Source organism: Vanellus vanellus (genome assembly GCF_965231255.1).
Source record: "Vanellus vanellus genome assembly, chromosome: 2".
Lineage (NCBI taxonomy): Eukaryota > Metazoa > Chordata > Aves > Charadriiformes > Charadriidae > Vanellus > Vanellus vanellus.
In genome coordinates, this window is record NC_138906.1 from 26,956,692 (window position 1) to 26,982,260 (window position 25,569).

The 25,569-nt window shown below is 42.3% G+C and overlaps 1 protein-coding gene across 1 annotated transcript in view; it reads right to left on the reverse strand.

Moving 5' to 3' along the window:
• Positions 1–23,655, reverse strand: part of CDK6 (cyclin dependent kinase 6) — a gene marked incomplete at its 3' end in the record, with an annotated part of 126,806 nt that extends 103,151 nt beyond the window's left edge. Inside the window, exons 1-2 of the mRNA XM_082479828.1 lie at positions 23,479–23,655; positions 20,891–21,381 (exon numbers count right to left, since the gene is read on the reverse strand). Of these exons, the coding sequence (XP_082335954.1) occupies positions 20,891–21,123 (233 nt within the window). The 5' untranslated portion in view covers positions 21,124–21,381; positions 23,479–23,655. The remainder of the gene's footprint in view (positions 1–20,890; positions 21,382–23,478) is intronic.
• Positions 23,656–25,569: the final 1,914 nt, after the last annotated feature.

Below are 25,569 nucleotides of genomic sequence, written 5' to 3' on the forward strand. Positions count from 1 at the left end.
CTACTGGGGGATGGTGGCTGTATGCAAAACTCAGGTTGCGTTTGAATCTGAATTAACCTTCCAGCCTTCGCTAAGCCCTCAGGAACAGAAGCAACCACAGCCTGATTGATAGTACTTCTGAAGGGCAAATCTTGTCGTCAGAGACGTTGAAGAAGTTAGGTAAGGGGGCGTGCTAAATGGTGCAAATACACCCGAGCCCTGATGACGTTGCTACCGCTTCCTAGGAAGAACGGCCCATACTGGCAGCAGCTGAAAGGAGCCCAAAGCTGGTACGGTGACCGTGATGAGGAGGGGAGAGAGAGCACTAGGTGCAAAACATCTTGCTGTGGTTCTTTTACGGGCATAACAACAGTTTTGATGAAGACCCTCAGAAAAAGTATTGTTGTAGTGATTTGTGAGACACTGACACATTAAAGCCTTGTAACACAATACGTTTCTACAATGTTTCATATGTAGATATGGGACCAAATGGTCTGTGTTTCTCCAAGAAGGATCAAGAGCTGACTTTTAGATGGGGAAAACTTCCACGGTTTGGTTCAACAATACTGTGAACTCCACTGCAAAAGCAGAAGAGCAGGAAAACAGAAGAAAAAAAAAAGCCTAAAGAACAATAAAAGGCTAAATTAGCTAAAGCTGACAGTCCTGATATGCACAAAGTAAATAAATAGTCTATATGTTAGTTAAAGACAGCTGTTAATTTGAAAACCAATTTCATTCTTTTTAGTCCTTTGAATTGTGTTTTCTAATGTATTCAAGGAATTATTAAGGAAATCTGTGGGCTTTTTAATGCTGTATATACATGTATTAAACAGAAAGCAATTAGTATACATAGGAGTGAAGCACAGTAAAAGATTGCATGGTTCACTGTCATGCCCATTTGCTTATATTTGGGTTTATTATTACGTATCATTTCTTAAATACAACATTCGTGGGTCTCCAGATTACATCAAAGCAAAGAAAGTCCTTGGTAAGAGAATGAAACAAGCACCACCGGGAAATCAGGTGCAAACTTCTTACAGAACCTGTTTGTTTATTGCTATGACAGCACGGTCAGTTGACACAACACAACATTTGAGGGGTATTTTATGAAATGTTTTTAGAGCTGTCAGCAGAAAAATGCTACTTTGGAGTTAGGGTAGTAGTGTGCAGAAAAAACCTGCCATAGATTTTGATCTTACACGATCCACTAGCCCTGAACTACCAAAGAACTTACGCTGCGCTTAACTTCCAGCATGCAAATACCCTAAGTAACTTCTAAGGAAGTATGCACCGTCTAAAGCTTCGTCTCCCTTATATGCCTGGTGTCTTTCAGAAATGAAAGCAGAGAAGAAAAAAAAAGAAAAAAAAAAAAAAGAGAATTCATTGCCTGTGCACATGGAACAAAAGGCCAAAAAAGGTCATTTTTCTCTTCTTTACACTCAGCTGGTCAGTACCTGGACAGAGCATTGTAAACCCGCGTATGCTGTTTAAACTTGCATCCACTATGAGAGTTGGTGTGTGTGGTCCCTGCTCTGGCTTCTCTCACCCATGCAGTGAGAACCCGACAACTTGGAGCCCTGCAAGTCAGCTCCCCATCTGCACTTCAGTGTCCTTATCTGTACCACAGTTTCTCCTTCCTAATTTTTTAATTACCTTTAGGACTCAAGTTAATTCTTGAATATGGCCGTACATCTCTGAAAATGACGTTCACGATTTATTCCAGAGAGTTCATCACAATATTTGTTTTTCCTTAAATTCTGAAATGAACCAAACTGTGAACCATTGCTTTCCCAGTCTTTACCTGGGGGACGAGAAAACAGCAATGGATATGAACAGTTCCTGTTATCTTACAAATGGAAACAGGAATTTAACACCAGATATTCAAACCACATGAAAACAACTTGTTTAAAATGTCTAAATCTGTTGAAAGAATTTGTTTATGGACTCACTAGAACTGCTCAAAATTTCCTGAAGAGGAAATATCCACCCACTTCCAATGCAAACACAGTGGTTAGGTGGCGAACGCAGTTGCCACATTCAGCAATAGACCAAGAGAAAATCCAAAAGGTGTCTTACATTTTGTGCGTTGACTTCCACACATGCTTGTCCTGCATGAGATTAAAAGATGTAAAAATAGAGACACAGTTCACAGTGCTTTTTGGCTATACTTGATACAGGGAATGACTTCGATCAGGCCTTGATGCCAGACATACTCCCAAGAAGCCCATGTGCCGTGATGCCAGGAGCACCATTAACCACAAAGGGAATCCCTCCATTCCCTTCAGCAAAACCTGAGCACTGTAAGCTCAACCCACCTCCCTGCAGCACTGTACCGTGTCCTATCGCCACCTCTCAACACGCTACGAATCACATCCCATCTGCCCAAGAGTAATTAGCACTCAGGTGATTTTCAAAAATCAAAAGACAAAGGCAATTGCTCACATGGGTAAGAAAAACAAAGAGGATTTCGCCAGGTTTTGGGAGGCAGCCAGATTTATGCACCTAAACACTGCACTACTCTTTATAAGTTGCATTCTAAAAGAAAAACTGAGTGGTAGAGAGTAATATATAACTTTATAAGGGAAAGAAAACAGTGAAGGGATATTTATTCTAAAACCAAAGCATCAAAACTAAGGGAATACAAAGTTAGGTAACACTTAAATTCAGCTCATACAGAGGGCAGATTTAAGGTCTGCAAAGAAAACTAACAGCTCTGTTGAATGTAGCTGTCTTTGGCTAGCCATCATCAGACAGTTTAAATGTCATCCATCTACCCAGCAGCCTAGCAGAGTTCATGGAGCGTTGAGTTCTCCTCTCAGCTACCGTGGAAGAGACATTAACTCATGGAATGGAGCTGCTCAAGGGTTTGGTGGTTAGTCTGAAAGTTACATAGGTCTCCGTATATCCAAGGGAAAGTAGATCAGTTGAACCACTCTGGGGAGGTACCGGCTCTCCTTGCTTACTATGGAAGATGTCTAGATGACTAATTTAGACCAGACGCTTGAATTTAGGAGAGAGGAGTCTTTCCCAGGCAGACTGTAATTGAAAGATTTTACTTGGCGGGATTCCAGATTATGTTCAATTCATTTTTGAAGATATTTACAAGTATTTCTTCTCATGAGGAACTTAAAAGAAAATTAAAGAGATGTCAAAAAAAAAAAAAAAAAGACACTGAAACTGCCTCTTCCCTATTCACTCAACCCCCACAGACCAGGATCAATCCTAAAAAGCTCTGCACATATGAGCCTTTACCTAAGCCTCATGAAGTCAGTACATGTATTCAACTGGTTTTGGCTCAGGTCCAGAATTTCCTTTCATTTGAAAGGGAGTTTCACCTGTGACAAACTCACAGCATAGAGTTTAATATTCATGTTGGGCAGAACAGCAACAAATGAGACTAATAAATCTTCAATAGAAATTTACAAGATTTTTCTGGCTTAATAAATTTAGCCAGGGGGCAATTGCTCTTAAACACGCGATACATAAAAAGGGATCCTCGTTTCCATTAGCATGCAAATTCCTTACACGTTTCATCAGAATTTAAGATGTCGCATCTTACAAGTTTTTAAAAATGTGGCCTTCATGACTGCTCTTTTCCCCATTCACAGTCATTCACATGCGGCCGCACAAACGCCTTGGCTGTCATGTCATTTCTTCTACTAAGCTGTCTTTTTTATTCTTATTTTTAAATTAATTCATAGCACATGCAAAGAAAACTAAAAATGTCTATTCCTGTAAGATTCTCAGGTGCTTTCATCCTCCAGTTCTTCAGGTAGATGTCTAATACACGTTTCCTCCTTTTCCAGCCAGTTTATACGGCGCTGTGAGCCAGCCATTTAAAGATTAATGCACACGGAGCGAAGTAGTCTACAGGCTGTACAGCTCTTTAAGTATTTCCTTTAAGCTCTTGCACACATATGTAAAAGAAAACAAATTAAAGATTATTTGCAGGGTTTGGCGATGAAAATGAGGTGTTAGTAGCATTTTGAGCGGGCAATAAATTTTATTTGACGGTTTTATTACTTTGGGGCAAAGGCAACTATTTCTTTTGGGGCGTCTTTTAGCAGCGTGAGATCAGGGTTTAGATTTTAATGCATGGATAGTTTTGAAATAAATTCAGCAGTTTGTAAATGATGGTGTATGTCAGATGTAAATACATGACAAAACTGTGTTTTGGTTGTTTTGCAACAATGTCTTCCACATTTCCGAAAGAAATGAGCAAACTATAATAAATCTTGCACAACAAGGTCTGGTTCCTGGAGCGCTAAAGCCTTTTTACGTCCGGCAAATTAAAAGACAGTACATCTACCCAAGCTCTGCGACGTCCAGGCAGCCGGTGTCAGCTCGGGCTGAGCTGAGGAAGATCTGAGGACAGCAGAGCGTAATGGCTGAGGCTCCGCAGCGCTAACATGGCTACGCCGCTTCCAGCTGGCTCAAAGCACCAGCAGAGCGAGTAGGCATCTGCCCGGGAGCGAGGCAGGGCTGGCTCACATCTGCTTGCAGATGCTGTGTGGACTTACAAAGCAGTGGACACAGATTACTTAAGACCATACAGCAAGGGAGTCAGTGTCTAAACTCCCGAGCCTTAGTTTGCTAGAAATTATGGCTTCGGGTCTGTCCTGCTCTTACACCAAGCTATCTGCTCTTTCTCACTTCAGAAAAACACTGGGGTGGGTGGAAATTGTCCTAACCTTTTCCAAGCCATATATGAACAGTTTTATTCATATAATTATTTTTATTTCAAGAATAAGTCAAGAGACGTTCAGGGCTGAAGGAGCTGGTCCTCATTAATTTCTCTAATCCGTCCCCAAACCCTACAATCATCCTGTTTACCTCTGTTTGGAGAAACAGCACAGAAGTTTGTATCACAGCTGATGGTCTGGAGCCTTCGCACAGTTGACTAAACAGGCAACACTACACACCGTACAGGGTCCACAGAACCAGCACAGTCTACAAAAGCCTTTTCTGGCTGTGATCAGCTTATCTATTCCAGCGACACACTACTGTTTTTTTTTTTTTTTTCCAATTTCCATTTATTTTCTTTCTAACAGAAATAATTACCCCTCTTAGCTCTTCTCTAGAGCTTCCATTTATCTTCTATTTAAATACGTGGTCAAGGAAAAGCCAAATTTTCACACTGTGAAATGTATCTAATCATACTGGACGTCTTTATTTATGTACTTATGTACTTTTTTTATATGAATTTTCATGCTTATTCCACCACAGGCTTTTAATTAAGCTGCCACTGGACTACCAATTATATCAATTGCTATATGGTGTAACTTCTGTGTGTGTGGGTGAACACTTACCAGTGGCACTAGCCTGCAAAGACAAATATGTTATCACTCACATGGCCAATATACACTGGAATAGCAGGAGTTAGAAAATAACATAAGATTCCAAATTCAAGGAGTCAAGAGTAATTAAATCAAATAGATACAGGGAACACATGAAGGAAATGTACGATCTTAGATAGTAAAGATACGGCTGCATTAATTTGAAGGGGAAAAAAAGACATCATAAAACTGTCAAGATAAGTTAAGTGATTTAGGATCCAAGGTCCTAAATTACAAAATAACCTAGGTATTTAGGGTCGTCCGTACATTTGAGAATTATGGGACTTGTTGCTCAAAGTGCCACTTTTCGATGGCTTTCAATTAGTATCCCAATGTCTAAATCATAAGAATTATAGGACTGGAAGAAAAACCTGAGACTAGTTGCCTGCATTAATAAGCACCCACACGACAGACATTTATGAGGATGCGCAGACAACTGCAAGCCACAAGATGCTTCCTACCATCCCGCACCGAATGCAGAGCTAGAAGGAGAGCTACGGCCCCGGAGCTTTTCCTTACAGCACATTTTAGCTGGAGAGCCTCACCGTCACCCCAGGTCCCTGCAGCAGTAGGGTATTCGTGAAATAAAACTCCAAAGTTATTCCAGGAAGCTGACCTCTACCATTTTACACAGGATATTAAATAGACCCCAGCTGTCTCCACTTAGAAGTGACTTAGTTCATATGTTTTATAAAGGTCCATTCAGCTGCTTTCTGAGTTATCACAGAATTGAAGTGACTTTCTGTGAAGAAAAAGTAAAACTTTCTGGCGATTTCCCTTACCTACTTTTCATGCAGGCATGTCTTGGTTTTCAAACGTCACAACTAGCATCTATATGTTCTGAAATAAGAATCTGTGTCTGGATTATGAAAATATTTGACTGAGAAATAACTGTCTCAAGTCCATTTGGAAGCAACATATACAGTAGAGCATTTTATTTTTTTCCTTTTTTCTAAATCCAGGAAGACACAGTGGTCTTCATTTCCATGAATGCCTCTGTACGCAGTCCCCTGTGCTATATGACTATTGATCTAAGTGCAGTACGGTACACATGATTTCACTCCAGAAAGCAGAGAAGGGACATGGATTTAGATTTTCCAAAGCACAAGAACACTTTTTCAGGCTTGTGAAAATGTCAGTGATCAATATATTAGAAATGCCATCATAATCGTGTCCATTCAGAAAACGTTAGTTATATTGTTTCAACAACTCAACAGTCTTTTTAAGAAGAGCCTCCATTTAAAAGCCGACAAAACGATATTGCAATATTTTTGTATCAAGGGTGGGCTCTGGGATGAATGAGTTCTGGAACTGAGTGAATATTGCAATTTAAACAGGGGAAATTCATGCTTGGAAGAAGAAAGATCAAAGTGACCTTAAATTTTACAAGATTTGATAAATTTAAAAAAGGGTCAATATTAAAAAGAGATACATAATCTAAATATTCCCTAAAACCGTTAAGAATATATATTCGCACTACACACAGGAGGAAAAAAAAAAGCCATCTGTTTCAAAAATTAGTTCTAATGCTTCTAAATATTGACATCCCCTGTCCAATTGCTTGCTGCAGTGGACCGTGCCCCAGTTATGTTAAGCCATTAGATGTTTACTCTTTTGGATATTGCCTGGGCTCTTTGCCACTCGCATCAGGCTTTAAAATTTTCATTTACTCTTTCCAGAATACATTTAATAAAATTTACTATTTTATTATACTTAGGAGTGAGATGGCATTTCAGTTCCAAGTTCCAATTTTCAATGCCATGTAACTTTTTAAAACAATTAGCTTTTGGGATTTTTTTTTTTTTTTCCTGGCTTGCCCTCATTCCCTTTCAACTTTTTCTTTTAACTTTAAAAAAGAAAACTGTTCAGACATTTTTAAGGCACAAACTTCAAACTAATTGCAGTCCTACATGTCTAAGAAACCTGATCCATGTTACAAAATAATAATTCTGAACTTCCTGGTGTAAATGCAGTCAAATCTTGAAATTTTCATGTTTTTTCTTTTCCACATATGCACAGACACACGTGATATGCATATCCAAACAGGTTAACAGAGCAGCTTATTTGCTTCACTAAAATTATATTGTCTTAGTGGTTCCATAATAAGAAAAGCTATTTTCAAGCTTTGCAAATCAAACTAAAAAACAACTTGCTCCAACAGACACTCAACATAAAAACGATGGAGCAGAATCTGTCAGCCTTATTGATTGTAATTTTGCAGGCTATTACTGAGCAATGCGGGCTGACACCTTTTGAGATTATGGAAAAATAAAACTTCAAATTTAAAAAAATATTCCAAGAGATAAAGATATAGTAACACTGCTTTCCAAGCACTCAGGTATTGGATAATTCAGAGGTCAATGTACGTTAGACACCAGAATTTTCCAACTACTTGCAATTGTACTATCACATAATTTGCTCGCAAGGAATTTGAGGCAATGAACCTATGCGTAGCATCAGTATTTTACCAATAATGAGATAATAAACCCACTTAGTGGCAAATCAGTACTGGCAGACCAGTATGGCAGAGTGAAGGGAAATGAGAAAAATACATAAGAGAAACTACATCTGAGAAAGCTTTGAAAGGTGCCTTAAACCACTTGTAGGCTGCATGAGTGGCCATCTCCAACACATACCTCAGCTGCTCTTCCTCTTGTAAAAGATTAACAAGTTTTGACCAAATGGCTCCTGGTGGAGCTTAAAATTGGGTACAGAGTAAGCAGGCAATGCCCACCCATTCCAGCTACAACCTGTTCCCCTTCGTACCTTTAACACCACGCGCAAATTAGAAGCAGATGGTCTGAGGTCAGTACATTTCACAGAAACCCACACTCTGCTATTAGGAAAACTACATCTTTTTTGCCAACTGATAAAAAAAGTTTCTCATACAAACCCTTACCAACAATCCACACGCTATAGACTTTGGTAAAAAAAAAAAATACGTTCCCCTATAATACTAATTTCTTACTCAATTACCTCCTCTAATCTCTCATAGCTCAAGTGCTCTCCGATTTCAATACTAGCTTTTTGTTCCCCCACTCCCAAAAAAATTTCCTATTTGCTTTTGAAACTTCTCTTATTTGCTGTACAAACTCCCTACTAGTGTGTCCACTTTCCACTTTCAAACTTGAACCGTATGGACTGGCATTAACCTCATGTGGCTGTAGCAGGCTGCAGTTGGGTGTCCACTCTGCATTAGCCACCTGGACTCTCTCTGCAGTCAACAAGAGAGAGGGAGGCACTTCCAAAGGGAAATTCATTCTACTCCAGGGTGGGTATGGACGGTTGAGTGGGATGAATTATTTTCAGAAAGTGCATCCTCTCTCCGCACCGCCTATGGGGAGAGTCTAAATGACTAGGATGGAGTATACTTTTCATATTCACATGGTTAAAATTAGATGTCTGCTCACGATTATCTTACATTCCTGATGTGTTTTTTTATGCATGGCTATCTGTACCTTCATAGAATCATAGAATGGCTTAGGTTGGAAGGGACCTTAAAGATCATCTAGTTCCAACCCCCCTGCCTTCCACTAGACCAGGTTGCTCAAAGCCCCTTCCGTGCATCCATCATGATATACTGGAGCAGAACCATAAAAAGGGTAGAAAAAGTTTGGTGTCTCCCTTTGACATCCCCAGCCTTCCAGAGAGTTTGAGGAATCAACACATTTAAAATGTCCTGCTATATCTAGTGCCCCGGAAGAGGCTATAGAACCAAAGCAGCAGCCAGGACAGACCATCACACCAGGGAAAGACATATGACCCAAGTGACAAAATGTGCTGCTACAAATGTCTATTTAAGTACGTACCAAGTCAAACCTAAGCATTTTCATATACTTCCTCTTGACTGTTGAATTTTTGATTACCTCTTGTTTTTAATCTCTTTTTTCTAAAGCCTCCTGTTACTACATCAAGTTTGGGAACCATCCCTTTCCCAAAAATATCAGATTTAATTACAGCAGTCACTATGACTGTGTGTCTTCACTACAAGAATTTTTTAAACCAGCTATTGCAAGTTACTTCAGGCTATGCAGAGAGTGGTGTCTCCTCCTAGTACTCCAGGAACAGCTGCTTCATTGACAGTGTCTCTAAGTTTTGTCTTTAAATCTTGTCTGATTTGTTCACTTTATTATGAACAGTGGTTGAAATTGTCCCTTATTACTGTTTTAGTAAACTTAGTTGACTTTACAGCTTCTTCCAGAATTATAGGCTCAATACCTTTTCACTGATCTACAGGATGGCAGAAGATTTAAATTTGCTTTTTGACTCAAGCTTTTTTTCTGCAGAATGGACTTGTCCACTCTTAACTTTGGGTTACTGGAAACCAAGCAGTCTTTGAAATGTATTTTCTTACAGACAACACAATATCTTATTGATTTGGGACATTCCAATATACTTAAAATGTCTTCTGAAAAGACTCCCTCAACAGTGTTATTCACCTATCTGGGTTTTATCTATAGCCACAAATACTTTTAACTTTTAGTCAAATGGGTTACTTGACTCTTCTGTGCAACTCCTAACTATTCTTGCTGTTGTACTACTGTAGTCTTCAGTTCCAGTCTCATTTCTGTTTGTATTTTTCCACTACTGCATAAAGATTTCCTTTTGAAATAACTGACGTCTCTAAAAGATGTTTTAATATGACCGAATAAAATTAAAAAGTAATAAAACCTTCTTGATTTCTTAAGAACAGAGACAACATGAAAAATAAACAGCATAGAATTAAGTAATGCCAAGTAATTTTTTTTTTTTTTTAAATGATGTTACAAACATAAAGGCAATGTGCTGAACAGGATTCCATACCATGAAGAGATACAGGTGCTCAGTTCTACAGAAGTACTAACTTGTCTGGGCCCTTCCAAGAATGCCAAGTCTTTTAAGTTTAATGAGACATTTAATTCTGATTTTCAGACTATATTCATTGATTCAAACCTGTCTGGATATGGGTATTATTGCTTTGATCAAAACTTGTTGCTCAGCGTTTTATAAAAAGCAGAGATGAACATTAAGGCAACAAATTGATTAGAGATGTCTGTGAGGAAACCACAAAGATCAGTGGGTAGGCCTATCTCCATTAACAATCTAGAGGGTTATCTAAGGATAAACAACACACTAATTAAAAGTGCAGATGCTGCTCAATCTCTATGTCGTAAAGATCACAAATACAAAGTATGCTGTTAGACAAAATTAGCAAATTGAGATTCATCTCGTAACCTACTTCCTAGTAGAGAAAAATAATACAGGTCATTAACTTTTACCGTCCTGAAGAAACCTGGAAATCACTAACAGAGGTTCTAGGGCTGTGCTAGTGAACAACAAGTTAGGCAAAAACTAACTGTAGCTATATAAGCATTTTCTCTTGACGAAAGGAGATGTATATAGCACTGAAACGACCATCTCTGTGATGCAACCTGGTGTTTGCGGGTAAGCACAGCATGGTACAAATTGCTTAGGTGACAATGTAGAGATACACATCAAATATTTCAGAGGGTATGTACTACAGTAGAGAGGAATTATTTGTGGTGCTAAAAAGGAATGTAATTTGGAGGAGTCAAAAAGGTCAACAGAAACTCTGAGTCCCTATCAGTGAAAAACCTCCTAATGAAAGAATTATTTTTATACCAAATTTGGTGCACTCGATAGTTGCAGCATCTAAAATCTGAACAGTAAAGTCTCAAACATGCATGCTTGATGGGACACCTCGGCACAGTCTGCCTGTCCTAATGCATTTTTGTTCATCCTCACTTTAGGAAGTTCTGATTTGACCAACCAGAGCTGTTTGAACCAGTGTAGCTCTATTGACTTTAACTTCATCAGCGGAAACTCAACCCTTAAATTTGCAATTGCATTCTTGGATTAGCTAGAAGACGTGGATGCAGTTCCCCTGTTAGTAGTGAGTGTTCACATAGATGAACAGTTAACTGTGCATACTGGTTTTCAGAACACAACACAAGAAGAACCAGATCTTCCTTCAACTGTAATCTTCTGGTTAAAATATTGTATAGATGATGACCCACTACTGCAAAGTCAGAGCACTTAAAGATCACACCCATCTTTTCTGGAGAGTACCGTCTGACTATAATTTATTGAAGGGCTGTCATTTATTACGAGACACATTGATATTCCAGACAGCCACAAGAGTTTTTCTAGGAAAATGATTTGATCACCAGTGAGGGCAAGTGAAAAGCAAAAATCATACCTAATACATAGTACTGTAAATCTGAAGAATCTAATTTCATCTTTAATATGCAACATAAAAACCCATCACAATATATTTATATGATGAGGAAAGGGGCAGAAAGTCAAAGCTACGGGAATGACAGAAAGTGAGAATTTTACTAAGACTTACTAAAAGGGATACAATTTTAATATTGATACAATATATCTATGAGAAACCCACCATATTTCTATTTATATGTTAGATTTTATGATAACATTATTCAAAATGCTGTTGCTAGGGATGTTCAAGTTTGTTGTAAATAAAAGACTTTCATATCCTATATCTGTTTTTAATAACATGAGGGTTTTTTTAAATGTATGATTATGCATTTCTATGCATTAAATGTTTCCAATTTTTTGTAGAAACACTCAAAAGGAGTCCAATTCCTTGTCATACGGAGTGAAAGTTAAATGTGACATTCAAAGGCTTCACAGCCCTCCCTTTTTATGGGGCAGGAGCAGAGTGGGCAAAGTCCTCTAAGGTTGTTTCACTTTGGCGGTAGCTCTGTATCCAAACCAGAACTCCCCCAAACATATAAGCAGAGTCAGTACATTCCCAACTCCTACTGCCAAGTTAAAATGAAAACGGTCTTAGTTCAGAAATGATTGAGGTGGTTTGCTCTAATCAAATTAAACCAGGCAAATGTTCTTTTCAAAGGTAACTGTCTACTCTGCAGCTGTATGCAAAATACCACATCAAATGTGAAAAAAAAAAAAAAAAAAAAAATAGTGATAGAATTCTATCCTTACAGTAGGGCCCTGGCTCCGCAGATGAAGAGAAACAAAAGCACCACTGCAGCTAGGAATTACACTCACAGAAAGCTCCCAGAAATATGCTAACTTAAGAAACAGTGAACAAAGTACTGAAATTTCCAGTTTATAATTAATTGATTTCAGGGAGAAGGGAATTCTCTGGCATTGCTAAACAGCAACAGACACCTTCAGTTATTTATCATAGGGATCACACTTCAAATGGATATTAAAAGATTAGCCAAAGCTTGACATAAAAGAGAGAAAAAAATAGGCTTTTCCATTCTATTTCTCACTTCCTTTCTCTATTTCTATCAAGAACATGTAAGATTCTGTACTGACTAATGTTGCAAAAGTCCAAACTCAAGAGGTTTCATTTAAACTTGGTATGATTCATCTGTACTAGAATTGAGGTTTCAGTCATTAAATATGGGAAATTCCTGACAAGATGAATTCACATGTGAGTTATTTTGTTATTTTCTTTTACTAAGAAAAGATCGGTCACCTGTTAATGATAATCCAAATTGATAACCAGTCAATGTTTGTGTGAACACTTTTAAAACAGTATGGAACTTTTTGCTAAGTTTGTAAATTGTCTGCTAGGTATGTCATGGGGAATCTACCCCAGGGCAACTCTACCAATATCAGCAAATTGGCAAATTCCAGTACACCCTGTATTTAGGTATTCAAAATCATCACCTGGTCCTAAAATTACATGGGATGCTTCTAAGGTTAGAGACTCATCTTCTTCTAAAACCCTAAAAAGACACCTAAAGCATCATATGGAAGAGTTTCTTATTACTCATATAAAACATTCTTTGTTTCGCCTAAAGAAAACACAACTATGTTAGAATTTCAAGGCCTGATTTTAAAAGGATTATTTAGCAGAATATTTCCTTGTGAACATTTTCTAAGGATGGGACAAATTTTCAAAGGCTAAGGGTAAATAAATAAATAGGAAAATCAATACAATGATTTGGATGCAATGAGGTGTTTTGAAACAGTTTGGAAATGAACAGTCACATTTCCACTCTGATGATCATCTCATCAAAACTTCCCAAATGGAGGTTTCCCAAACGGAAAATGTCAAAGTACACCATGGAAAAAAACACTCCTTGGAAAATTCTAAAGTGGTTTGTTTGTTAAATACAAATGCTTTGTAGTTTAAAGGTATAGCTGTTAAATAATCATGCTTGTGTAATTTAAAATATTTTTCAGAATATAGGAAAAATACATGAAGAACTCATATGGAAGGAGAAATTTCCTCTCTTTTGAATGGAAAAACACAGCTAAGTTATATATGTGTATGACTACAGTTATCTTTTGAGAATTTATTACGTCATTAAGAATCAAATTGTTCAGCAAAACTGTACAACAACTAGATTTCATACAAAAAGGAAAAACCAAATGCTCTATATAGACCTGCAAAGTTTTGGAATGAACAGCAACTTCTATTTTATTTAGGCGTATGAAACTTTGTAAAATAATTTTAAAACTTCAGAGCTAAATTAAGTCAACTAGGAGTTACTACGAAGGCAAATAACCACTCTTGATGCCAAATTCACATTACTGCTCTATCAGGATAGTTATATTATTTATTCTGCATGATTTAGTTTAACTTTTAATTGAAAAATCCTCTAGAAATAAGGCTTCAGTTAATGTGATACATGAATAAGAAACAATATTTGTGAATCATATTCTTATGTATATTGTCCCTGAACTCTATTCAGAAGAGCATTTTAAAATTCAGTTCATACTTAATATCATAGCTATTTCTGTTTGATAATGCACTTACATACGTGCTAAACTTCAAAAAATTACTTAAATCCCACTGGGTGTACCTGAGTGACTCACCCAGTGCTTTGCTAAGTCACAGCCTCCAGCCTACTCTCTTTCAAAGACCTGGAAAGTGAGCACTTTCCTTCTCCCTGCTCTGTTCCGCACTTCAGCCGGCGGTAGGTACCATGAAGCAAAGCGGTCCTGATTAATCTACGCTGGCCCGTGTTTGCTGGGGTGGACCAGCCACTCTCCTGGCCTTTTCAAGGCTCAGTTTTGAATCCCGGACCCCGCTCCATTAACCCGGGGGCTGCTGACACTGCCTGGCAGTCACAGGCTGTCACCAGCAACGGTTGTGGTGAAACGAGTTGGTTTTCCGTTCTGGGCAGGACCCAGCAAGACTAGATCTCTCCAGGAACAGCATAGACACAACCATCCACAGATTTAAAGAAGGAAGGGAGCGCTGGACATAATCTAAAATGACTAACATTTACTCACACAAAGACTGGAAACATGTTTTTTGTAAAAAGCTTAGATTCAGAAGAAGATAAAATACTTTTTGAAGAAAGCTTGTCCTCACTCCAGAAACTGAATTTCCTAAGGCTCAGAAAACTATTCCATATTCAACCCTTCCTTCCTGACATGCTCTTATCTTGTCCTGTTTCTGGCAGACCATGCACTCAAACTAAATCATCACATCCATTACTAATAAACAATTCATATGGACAGGAAGAATACCACTTATTTTCCCTGTACATGCTTATTCTGTGTACTGTAGGGTTGCGAGCAGATGATGACAGGCCAGCACTTGTGTCGTCACTTCACGACGTCCTCTGCCAACTTAACAAACTTCTCCTAATCTTACCTACTACCAAACCCTGTTCGGCGTCAGCCACATCATTCCCCTTTGCCCTCGGGCGATCAGAGAAGCTATATTTCCAGGTGGGCAGCCCCTCCCTCCCCAAGGCCTTTGCAGTGTTCCTCCTTGCAGTCCGTGCAGGGCCCATCTCCATTCCCCTGCAACCACCACCGCTCTCCAGCCTGGAAATGCCTCTCTCCTGCCAAGGAGCTTCCTGTCTTCACATCTGCCTTGAAGACCATCCTGTTTGTATTAGACTAAAGCTGACTCTGAAGCTTGTTCAGTTTTTCCTTCCCATTACTCATCCACCTCTTCTACCTCAGCTGAGACTCATCTGCCAGATTAATCCCTTTAACCTGGGCAAGTTTCAAGTTTGGTTTCTTCTGCTTCACTCCATCCCTGCATCTTGTTTTACTCTTTCTGCGTGCAAGACAGTCCCTATGCCTACCAATGTAGAGATAACCATTTCTTTCTCTCCAGGGGCCTGCCAGATGCCATGAGTGGTGCTCCACAAAAATAAATCGTATCGCACAATACAGCACGCTGCTGATCTGTAAGAACGATGTCACACACTAGAAGTTTAACATTAGCTTGGCAGAAAAAGGAAGTAAGGAAGGAAGCAGAATTCACCGGAGACAAACACCCCCTAAAATAGAAATGTTTCACTTGACGGGATGGAACATCTCAATGATTTTGAGATGATCATCCTTTAAACTTAACAGCACAGTAATAAAGCCAGCAGCCAATATCAGCGTCACCACGAACTGGAACGAGAAACAAAATTAGCTACTGCATTTTGAAATACTTTTCTTTCTGAATGTTCCCATATCATTCCAGTTTGACAAACAGAACAAAGCTAAACAACTGCAAGTTCATATTGCCTTGCAAAAGGTTTGCTAGGTATCGATGAGCTGTTACAGATACGTTCTGAATACTCTATAGGGTTAGACAGGGAATTTCAGACACTTATAAAAAGACACCTTCTATCTTACTATAACACAATTTAGCCATTATACACTTCTGGGACCTTTGAGCAGAGTCCAGTGCTGGTCTTTATGTCTGAGCACATGGGGATGGGGGAGTCAGCTGTGCCCCAGCCTCTCCCCCCCGACTCAGGTTGCCTTGCCAAAGGAATCCATTGATGGGCTCCAGAAGTACTCAAGTGCAAGTGAAGAGATAAGAGCATGGACCACCGGACAGCAAAAGCAGGGAAAAAGCAAAACGGCAGTATCGCTGTACCACAAAGGGCAGTTTACCGTGTCATTCATATTTCAAGGGATATAAAAGAACATAAAACTTTGAATATGGCATAACTGCGCAAATACTCATAATTAGTGTGTTTCCCCCCACACTTATCGGTATACCAAAAAGACAGAGGAATAGTTACACTTCCAGCTAGGTGGAACATGCTGCTGAACCTAAGTCAATTAGCTGGGGCACCTATTCTGCAAGCTAACAGGAAGGAGAGAACTAAGATTTTTAATTCCTTATTATATGGTAATGATGACTTTGAATGGCAAAATTTCTGACACAACTTTGAAATAATAACCCAGATTAGATGATATTCCAATAGATTATATTCAATATAATTTTGGTTATTTTAAAATTGAAGACTTACTAACCCATGAAAATACTATAAAAGTTATATTAAACAAAAAATATGAGCCAGGAAGCAAAAATACAGTTTTGCAGGTTTGATCTATTTGCTTAAGGTTTAAGACTATTAAAACTCTTATATATATATGTTAGAAAATAAGAACTGCAAGAATTACAGTATTCTGTCTTGTATATCACCTTCCCAGAGTGGAAATTCACAGTCTGATGGATGATTAACATTAGGGGAAAATTATTCATCTGATTACCAGCAGGAGAGAGATAAAATGAACACAATATATTGCTGAATTTAGCCTTATAATCACAAGAAGAATTTTTACAGATATATTACAGCAGGGAATACTCCCAGTTTTACACACAGGAATTTCCTGAATCTAATATGTCATTTATTCCTGGCAAAGTCTGTCCTTTGTCTACATATATTTCATTTTTCCCAAACAGAACAGCACTAAGCTACATAAGTGCTGGACTGAATTTTGCCAGATTTAACTACTGTATAGAGTAAAGCTTTAATAAAGCATTACATCTTATCATCTGAAAGGTGAGCTACAGGAGCATCTTCATCATCCTACCAGTTACACAGGACGTTTCAAAGCCTACAACATACCTCATGTCACAGCAATTAACAGTAAGATTTACTCTTGAAGGCTCTATTTTTTATTTGTTTTGTGAAGATAAATAGAATAGAGTTAGGTGTCCTGACGAAGTGGAACTCTATACAAGGGAAATGTGAACAGGAAAGGATTTTAATCATGCAGCAATCATCCTTTTAATTGTATCTTCCCCATGACTTTCTCAATACTATTTTTGACAGTCTTACAAGATTGTAGATCAGTCCACCAGGCCTTATTCCCATTATAGTCAACAGTCCAGAGACTTCCGCTACCATCACTTTTCTGATGAAGATTAGACGTCCTTTCACTTCTATTCTTGCAGTCCTTTTTGCTTTATTCTGCAGTGAAGTCTTATCTAACTTCATTATCTATTGCTGTAAAAGCAACTGTGCTGTGACAAACTCATCCCTTCATTGTACGAATATGGAAACGGTAGACTTGGACTGAAGAAACGTGGAATAAAGCTCTCATAATAAGCAAGCAGTAGCACGGAAAAAAATATGATAAATATTTTGTTTAAAATTATTCTATGCTATTTAGACATTTCTACTTTATGGACAAAACTCTTTTCCATCCCTAATGCCAAGCACCGGAAATTAGTCTTTGGCTCTAAGCGTTTCTCAAGATTTTAGAGGAAGGGAATCTACAACCGCTATGACAATCCTGGGCTGCGGTGGCAATGCTGCTCCTGCATCATGGCTCCGTGACCAACAAAGCCATGGAGCTCTACCTCTGCCTAGCAAGTACTGGGTCTTTTCCTTACCAAACTGCTCTTCACGTTCAGCACCACTTCGTGGAGGCAGAGAAGCCCTGGACTGCTGAGCTCCAACTCTTTGGAGATGCCCAGACCCACCATTTGAGTTCAGCATGACATTCAGCATGAGTTCACATGGCCTGTGATTTCTGCCAGTGCTGTCAGCCGACGCCAGCGTACCACAGCCCAGCACCAGGCGTATGCAGCTCATCTGTTTGAAGTCTGTCTAAATTTTTGACTCACAGAATGACTGTTGGTTTGCATTGAGCGACTCATGGATCACACATGCCATTACTCAGAGGTATCAGATTCAACATTATACTTGCAGTTCTCACTTATTTCTCTCAGGCTAGTTGCCTGTAATATCCAGAAAAAGCTAGATGTCCCTCAAGATAAAAAAAAAAAAAAAGATTTTGAATATTTGTGGTGTTATCCTAGTGCTCTGAAAATTATGTACATTTTAATCCAGTATGCAGACAATGCATTTGACATTATTTTTATTTAGTAGCCTGGCCATGATACCAGTTTCCAGAATGCATGCCCAAACAATGAACATTTTTGTGAGCATATGTTCAATAATTACAGCTAGGTCAGCTGCTAAAAATTGCAGATCTTCTTTTACAGTATTTCCTTTTCTGAGCGTATTTACATAATACAAAAATAGACCTTTAATTTCAATAAATTACAAACTCTTCTACCGTATTTTGTAACGGAACCGAGGCATTTAAATATTTTCAAATAATCTTTCATTATAAGGAGATGATTTCAGTCACTCCAAAGTTCTACTTTTAGCTTCATCTGCTCTACAGATTAAAACCCATGCAAAGCAGAGGTGAGTTTTTAAATAGCATTCCTCACATTTTAGAAGAGATAATGCTTGAAATTGCTTCTTATATTCCCCGCCTGTTTGTGGGAAAAGGTGTGCAGCCGAGGTCCCAAGCGCCCTGATCCATCACAGGCCAACCCCTTGTGTCTGAAATGCTGCTTATGGCAAAAGGTACAGGCTTCACAACACCACTATGAGGACCTGGAACACGCTTGCAGAGGTTTTTGTATTGAAACTACATTCTCATATTGCTGGTTGAAATAGTTACTGCTTGCAGAGAATGAATTCTCATTCAAACTTGGAAAAAATTTTTAAGCTTCAATGTATTTATGCAACCCTATGTCAAGACTGCACTGCACTTAAACCCAGGCAACACAAGCCTGCAGCTGCATAGTCAGCTCATCAAGCAGTTCTTTGGAAAACAAGAATTTTATTTCCATGATTTTGCTGAATTCAGGATTAGCAAGCTCTTAAAAAAATCTTTTACTTCATATGGAAAGATCTCAATGGCACAAAAATTCATAAGTATTGTCATGTGGAATTATTCCCAAACAAGCTTTACAATTTTCAAATATGTAAATGTCTAAACCGGGACAACTAAATCCTCATTTACTCTCATACACTATTGGGCTGGATTTCAGAGATTTTGAGAACTCTCAGTTATCTCTGCTGCCAAGGAAGAACTTTGTGTGTACTCCTCTGTAAACCAAACCACTTGATTTGGTGATCAAATACAACACGTTGTCCACGCAAAGATGACTTCACTTTCGAAATTTACTGACTAAGCCTCTGGCATTACAAGGTGCTGGTCAAAATAATGGTTATTAACCAAATTGTGGATTTGCTTGAAAAGTGTGAGCTGCAGCCTGCATCCCATTGCTTGCTGCAGTGATACCAATGACCCGCGCTCCATTATCAGTATTTCAGAATACACAGGCTTCACCTATTTAGTTTAGACAGAAATTAGAGCGTTGTATTATGCTGCCTTGAGATGAACAGAAATTAATTTATCTCTAGCTATTCACTTTGTTATTTTAAATATTATTCTCGATCTCACCTTTTGTCTTGCACCTGCTATAAACCCCCTCATCTCAGAACCTAAAACAGGAGGATCATAGCTACAAGCCACTTTGAGGGTCACCCGTAACTTCAGAGCATCTATTTCTCCAGGACCAAAAGACATTTGGTGTTAGTGAAGTATAAAATATTTTCCTTTTGCTATGCAATAGGTGCATACGATAACACAAATAACAGGAAATATTCTTGTTAATACAGTACCATCAGCAAGATGCCAACCAGTTTCAAATCATTGCCGATCTGGGTATCTGCAAAGTGAAGCTTACTTCTTAAAGTTCATAATATTAATAAAAGATGCTCACAGGCTGCTGGAGGTTTCCAGCTACAGAAAAATGTAGGAGGTTATGGTAGGGCCAGCCTTACCATTGAGAGAATCTGTTCAAGAACACAAGGTATTTATTGGGGTTTATGGTACCAACATGAGAAAGGACATCCTTGGGCCACTGCCACCATTTTGCAAGGAAGACCTAATGTCTGTACTGTTGCACTCTGGGTAGCACAATCATCAGCACGCGGTGAAATAAGTACCAGTCAACCAGTATTCAACCCTGAAGCCGCCTGCAAAGCTTGAAGTCTTAAGCTGTTACTTCTCTTTAACACAATAATCTACAGCTCTCTGTAAAAGCATCTAAAAAGGTGGAACGCACATCGTATTATCGCTCTCATAATCTTTGCCATTTTGATAATGAAAAGAGCTGCTAAAAATCAGCTGCAGCTGGCAGAACTAATACCTGAGACAAAACTAAGGAGATGTTGGGGTTTTTTCATTCTCTCTTATGCCTGAGGAAATAGTGTATATATGGCTCCTTGCCCATCCACTCAAACGCTTAAGTCACACACCTATGCCTCTGGAGATGGGTGTTTGTGTGTGTGGGAGGCAATGCACAGGGATGAGGTGAGGTCTGGCAGGCAGCACCATGGCCTGCTGAAACCCCAAACCACACCTCATGTACACAGCTTAGTGCTCGTTTCACCCACAAACCCAATCTGGTGTCTAGTCCATTTACGTACCCAAACTCTTGATTCCCCAATTCATGTACAAAACCCAGGACCCCACTGACTGGGACCCTTGCCCTACTTCCTCACCTGACCACGTTGGGGTGCTCAAATGTCTCCAGGTGCCTCAAAACTGCCACCTCTCGGATGGTGGACAGTGGCATCCCCTCCTCGCTGGTCTGCACTCGTACCCGCTTCAGCGCAACGAACCGACCTCCGTTCTTCAAGTCTCGGGCTTTGAACACCTTCCCGTAGGCTCCTTCCCCAATCTCAGCCACGCATTCATACTGCTGGTCAGCTAGGTTTGTGCTGTCCTTATCCATGCTGGCGCTGCTCCTCTTCCTCCCGTGCTCCAAGTGCCCCGGGGCAGCTCTCCGTCTCTCTTGCTTTCTGAGAACTAGTACTTTGCTCACGTTGCAGATACACCATGCACTTGCTACCTCTGCCAGAGGGGCAGTAGGAAGCTCTTGCCCACCTGTTCCCTTTTCTGTTCTGTACGGGCCCCAATGTGCCTCCTCTTTCGGCCACCGGGAACTATCATACAGTCTCTGGGAGCATTGTCTGTGTAAAGTCAATTAGATCTGGAGAACAAACCAAGCAAGAAAAGTTAGTTTAGTTTACTTCATTACTTTGCACTGTTTAAAACAAGAGAAAGTAAAGCTAATATAGTAGATAGCTACATGCAAAGCAAAAACGTGGTGCAAAGGAATAGGTGAACCACCAGGGTGACACGTGTATCAACGTCCCTGCACGCCTGACACAACACTATGTAGTTATCATGGTCTGCACAGAAGGCTACAACACACAGCTACAGAGCAACCGTGTGCTGTGGGATTTTACTGAGCACTGGGCTGAATATGACAACCCTGTGAGACAGGGATGATGGGGTTTGCAGAACTACCCATGCACGTGTGAGAGGAAGTTATGTCCAGGAGCTTATGGCAGGATTGCGGGACTCAAAGATTTCTTCAAAGCACACGACAGAGTCTTGGAAATATATGCCGTGCTATATTACTGTTACTTATTTGTAAATGATAGCACTTGGAGGTGAATTCAGCCTTGATCTGCTCTCCCCTGTGCTAAGCCCTGCACGAACATACTGCAAGAGACAAGTTCCTGCCTCAAAGCCCCTGTGGGCAGAAGAAATATGTATATATTTAAATGACGATAATAATATGTTACCGAGCATTGTATGCTAGAGGTAGATTCAGAAATGTACACTTCGGCAAACTTATGAACATAAAAGGGTTTTGGCTGCAGCGACTGCTGCCACTGGATGTGTGACTGGCAGTTCCTTGCAGAACAGTGTGATGATGAAAGGTGGTCTTCAGGAACAGCACACTCTGCTGTGTAGTGCCTGAGGCTGCAGAGCAGAAGCGCTTCCTTCTGCATCCAGTTTCATCCACACCTTCTGCAAGACTGTGGGCAAATCCTCTCCCCTCGCAAAGCTCCACATCAATCCTCTCCCTTACCCCTGTCCCTTTTTAATATAATGACATTGTGACCTCTGGGGCTGTAACCCTCTCCGGCACTGCATTTTTACCGTGCTGGGATTAAAGAGTCCCAGACAGCTCAGCCAACTTGAATCCCCGCATAAAGCCAGAGGTATTTTGCACATTTATGCCGATCTGACACTTCAGTTGCAGACGAAAAGAAGCGCAACCTGAAGGAAACCTGTGCCGTCTGCTCATCACTCTTCCCCGGCTGCAGCCACACGCACCACCCTGCCCCACTGACTTCAGCTGCCACCATCAGAGCTGCCACCGCACCGCCCCCTCCAGCGGGCACCCCCGCAGCCGCCCGCACCTCCGGGCCCCCCGCACCGAGCACGGACCGCCGCTCCTTGTCCCCGCCGCCGCGGGGGGACACCTGCCCCAGAGCACCACGGCCGCCCCGCACCGCGCTCCGCATCCCGCCCCCGCGCCCCGCACCGCATCCCGCACCGCGGCGCCGCGGAGGGCGCCCCCCGGCGGCGGGCAGCGGCGCCGCGCGTGTGCGTGGCCGCGGGGGCGGCGGGCCTGTCTCGGCGCGGCCGCCGCGCCGGGTGGAAAGTTACCGCTCACCCTCCGCGGGCACGGCGGGATACCGGGGGTGCCCTCCGACCCCCCCCCCCCCCCCCCGCCTCAGCGCCGAGCTCCCCTCCGCGGGCGCCCCACACGCGGCGGAGGGTGGCGGCGGAGGACACGCGAGGAACCGCGTCCCCTCGCTTCCTCTCAGGGGACGGACGGGGAGGGGGGGCCCGGCTCGGCTGCTCGGCAGGACGCTGAGGGAACCCCCCCCCCCGGCGGCTTCCCGGGAGGGCGGCCCCCTCCCCCGGCGGCCCCCCTTCCTTGCCACCGACACGGGGGGCGCCCCCACGCCGACCCCGAGGGGGAGTGCGGCGGTACCGCGGGGCGAGCTGCCCCCGGCTCCGGCTGCCGAAGAGACGCGCGTTCCGCCGTGCCGTCCGCGGAGGGGGTGCGCGGCGTGGGTTCCCCGGGCCGGGCATGGGGGGGGGCAGCGTGCGGGCCACGCCGCTGGGCCGGGTGCGCGGAGCACATGGGCGCCCCGCCGTTACCTGGTGTGCGCCACGGCCGCCTCCACCGCCACCAGATCCCCAAATAATCCTCAGCCCCGGGGTGGGGGTGGGGGGTGCGGGGTGTTGGGGAGGGAGGGGGTGAGTCCTCCCTAAAACAAACCTCCCATTGAGCGAGGCGGGGTGGAGAGCCGGCCCGGGGTCTGCCCCTTCACATGGCGATGTCTCCGGCAGGTCCCGGCAGCGGCCGCCCGGGCCACACAGGTAGCTGCTCCGCGGCTCGGCCGCCCTCGGCTCGCATCCTCCTGCCGCCGCCGCTGCCGCCGCCGCCGGGCTGCACCTTGGCGCAGAAGGCAGCTTGCACTCGTCCCCCAGCCCGTTCCTCCCGCCCCCACCCTGCCCGGGGAAAATGAAAACGCGAAATAAAAAATCGCGGCCGGCGCCCCCCCCCACCCCCCGGGGAGCTGCAGCGCAGCGCCGCGACCGCAGCCCCGGCCGGCCGCAGCCCGCCGGTGCGGGGCTCGGGCACCGGCCCTCGGCGCTGCCGCTGCTCCGCCGCTGCCCCCGGCGCCGCGCCGCGCTGCCTCTCCTCGCTCGCTCCCTCGGCCTCTGCTCAGCCTGTTCAGCCTGGGAGCAGCAGCAGCTTGCTGCCTTTTTTTTTTTTTTTCCCCTTCTCCTCAACCTTTTTTTTTTTTTTTTTCCCCTTGCTTTCCCACGCTGGCTGAATGTGACTTGACCCCGTTTCAAAAAAGTTTGACATAGTGCTTCAACATTTCCGCATTCCTCCCCGACTACAAAGGCTGCAGCCGCCTCCTTCTGCTTTCTGTCTCTGCTCTCTGTCTTCACACTCAATGAAATCCTTCATGTGCCTCTGCCAAAGGCAGCCGCATACCGCAAGGGTCGCCGCGAGCGCCGCGGCCAGGCATGGCCCGGGGCGAGTCGCCCCGGGGGGTCCCGACAGGGCCCGGTCCCGGCCCCGGCTCCGGCCCCGGCCCCGGCCCCGCCGCCGTGCTCGGCGCTGCATGGACGCGGGCTCAGCCGGCTGCGGCAGCACTGAGAAGCCTGACTCATTCCTGGGGCTCGGTGTGCGAGGCGCTGGGAAATAACCCTTTGGGGTTTTTGGTTGTTTTGGGTTTTATGTAGGTGTTTGTTGTTTTTTGTTGTTTTTTTTTTTTTTCTTCTCCCCCCTTCCTGGGAAATAACCATATCTTTTTACTCCAGAAAAACGCGGATTCTTCTGTGCTTTTCTCGCTACTTTCCATTCACAGAGAGCGCAGAGCTCCGGCAGGAAGTAAGCGCCCATGAATGCTTTCGGGAAGCGTCAAGAAACTTCATTGCTGAAGAAATTCCCCCCAGCAAAGTCTTTGCCCTGACAGGCTTGCGGCTAGAGATGCATGGGGCAGGGGGGCGAGGAGGGCAGGGGGTGAGGAGTCAGCCCATTCTCTGATGCGCAGAACATTTTGTGCACAGCCAATTCCTACAAATATTGAAATTCACTGCACAAAAAAAAATAATCACAAAATGTGCCGACCTACTCCATCTCCATGGGGAAAACACATGTGTGGAATGCCTAATTCCCAGTTCCCCAGCTGGTACCATCCAGCACGTGCTTTTCAGGACCTCAGGGATGATTATGGTCCAGCTCCCGAACCATCTCTTTTGGTGATTTAACTGGGAGGGAGTGGACAATGGGAAGCGTAATTTAACTAAGTGGTTTTATAACTCAAAAAGTGTATGTCGAGGACTTGGCATCATACACCGATTTAGAACAAGTAAAAACATAGATATGATACTGCACAAACAAAAAGACTGCATATCAGAAAGAGCTGACACAGTTCTACCAAGCATATATGAAATCCTATAGCTCAAATAAAATAAAAATTGTTTTCCTGGTTTCAAAACTGCCCCCAGCAATTCCTCATGCCCTTCCTATTTCTGAGAGGTTTACAAGCAGCACCTGGGGGGCTGGTGAGGGGAAACTGCCTGAGAGAAGAAGGGAGACCTCTGATTTCCCCTGGAGAAAAAAAGAGGGAGCTGGTACCACTCATACCTTCAAGGAAAAGGCCAGTGGCATGTGTTTGCAGAAGACCATGCGTACTTTGCAAGAACTTAATTTATGCTAGTGATATATTTTAGTTTAAATCACAGAAATTCCTCAACAACTTCTGAAGTCCATGATTTATCGGAAAAAGATGCTGAAGTTAATGACAAATCCCATAACCTTTAAATGTGAAAGTGTCAAAGATTCAAATAT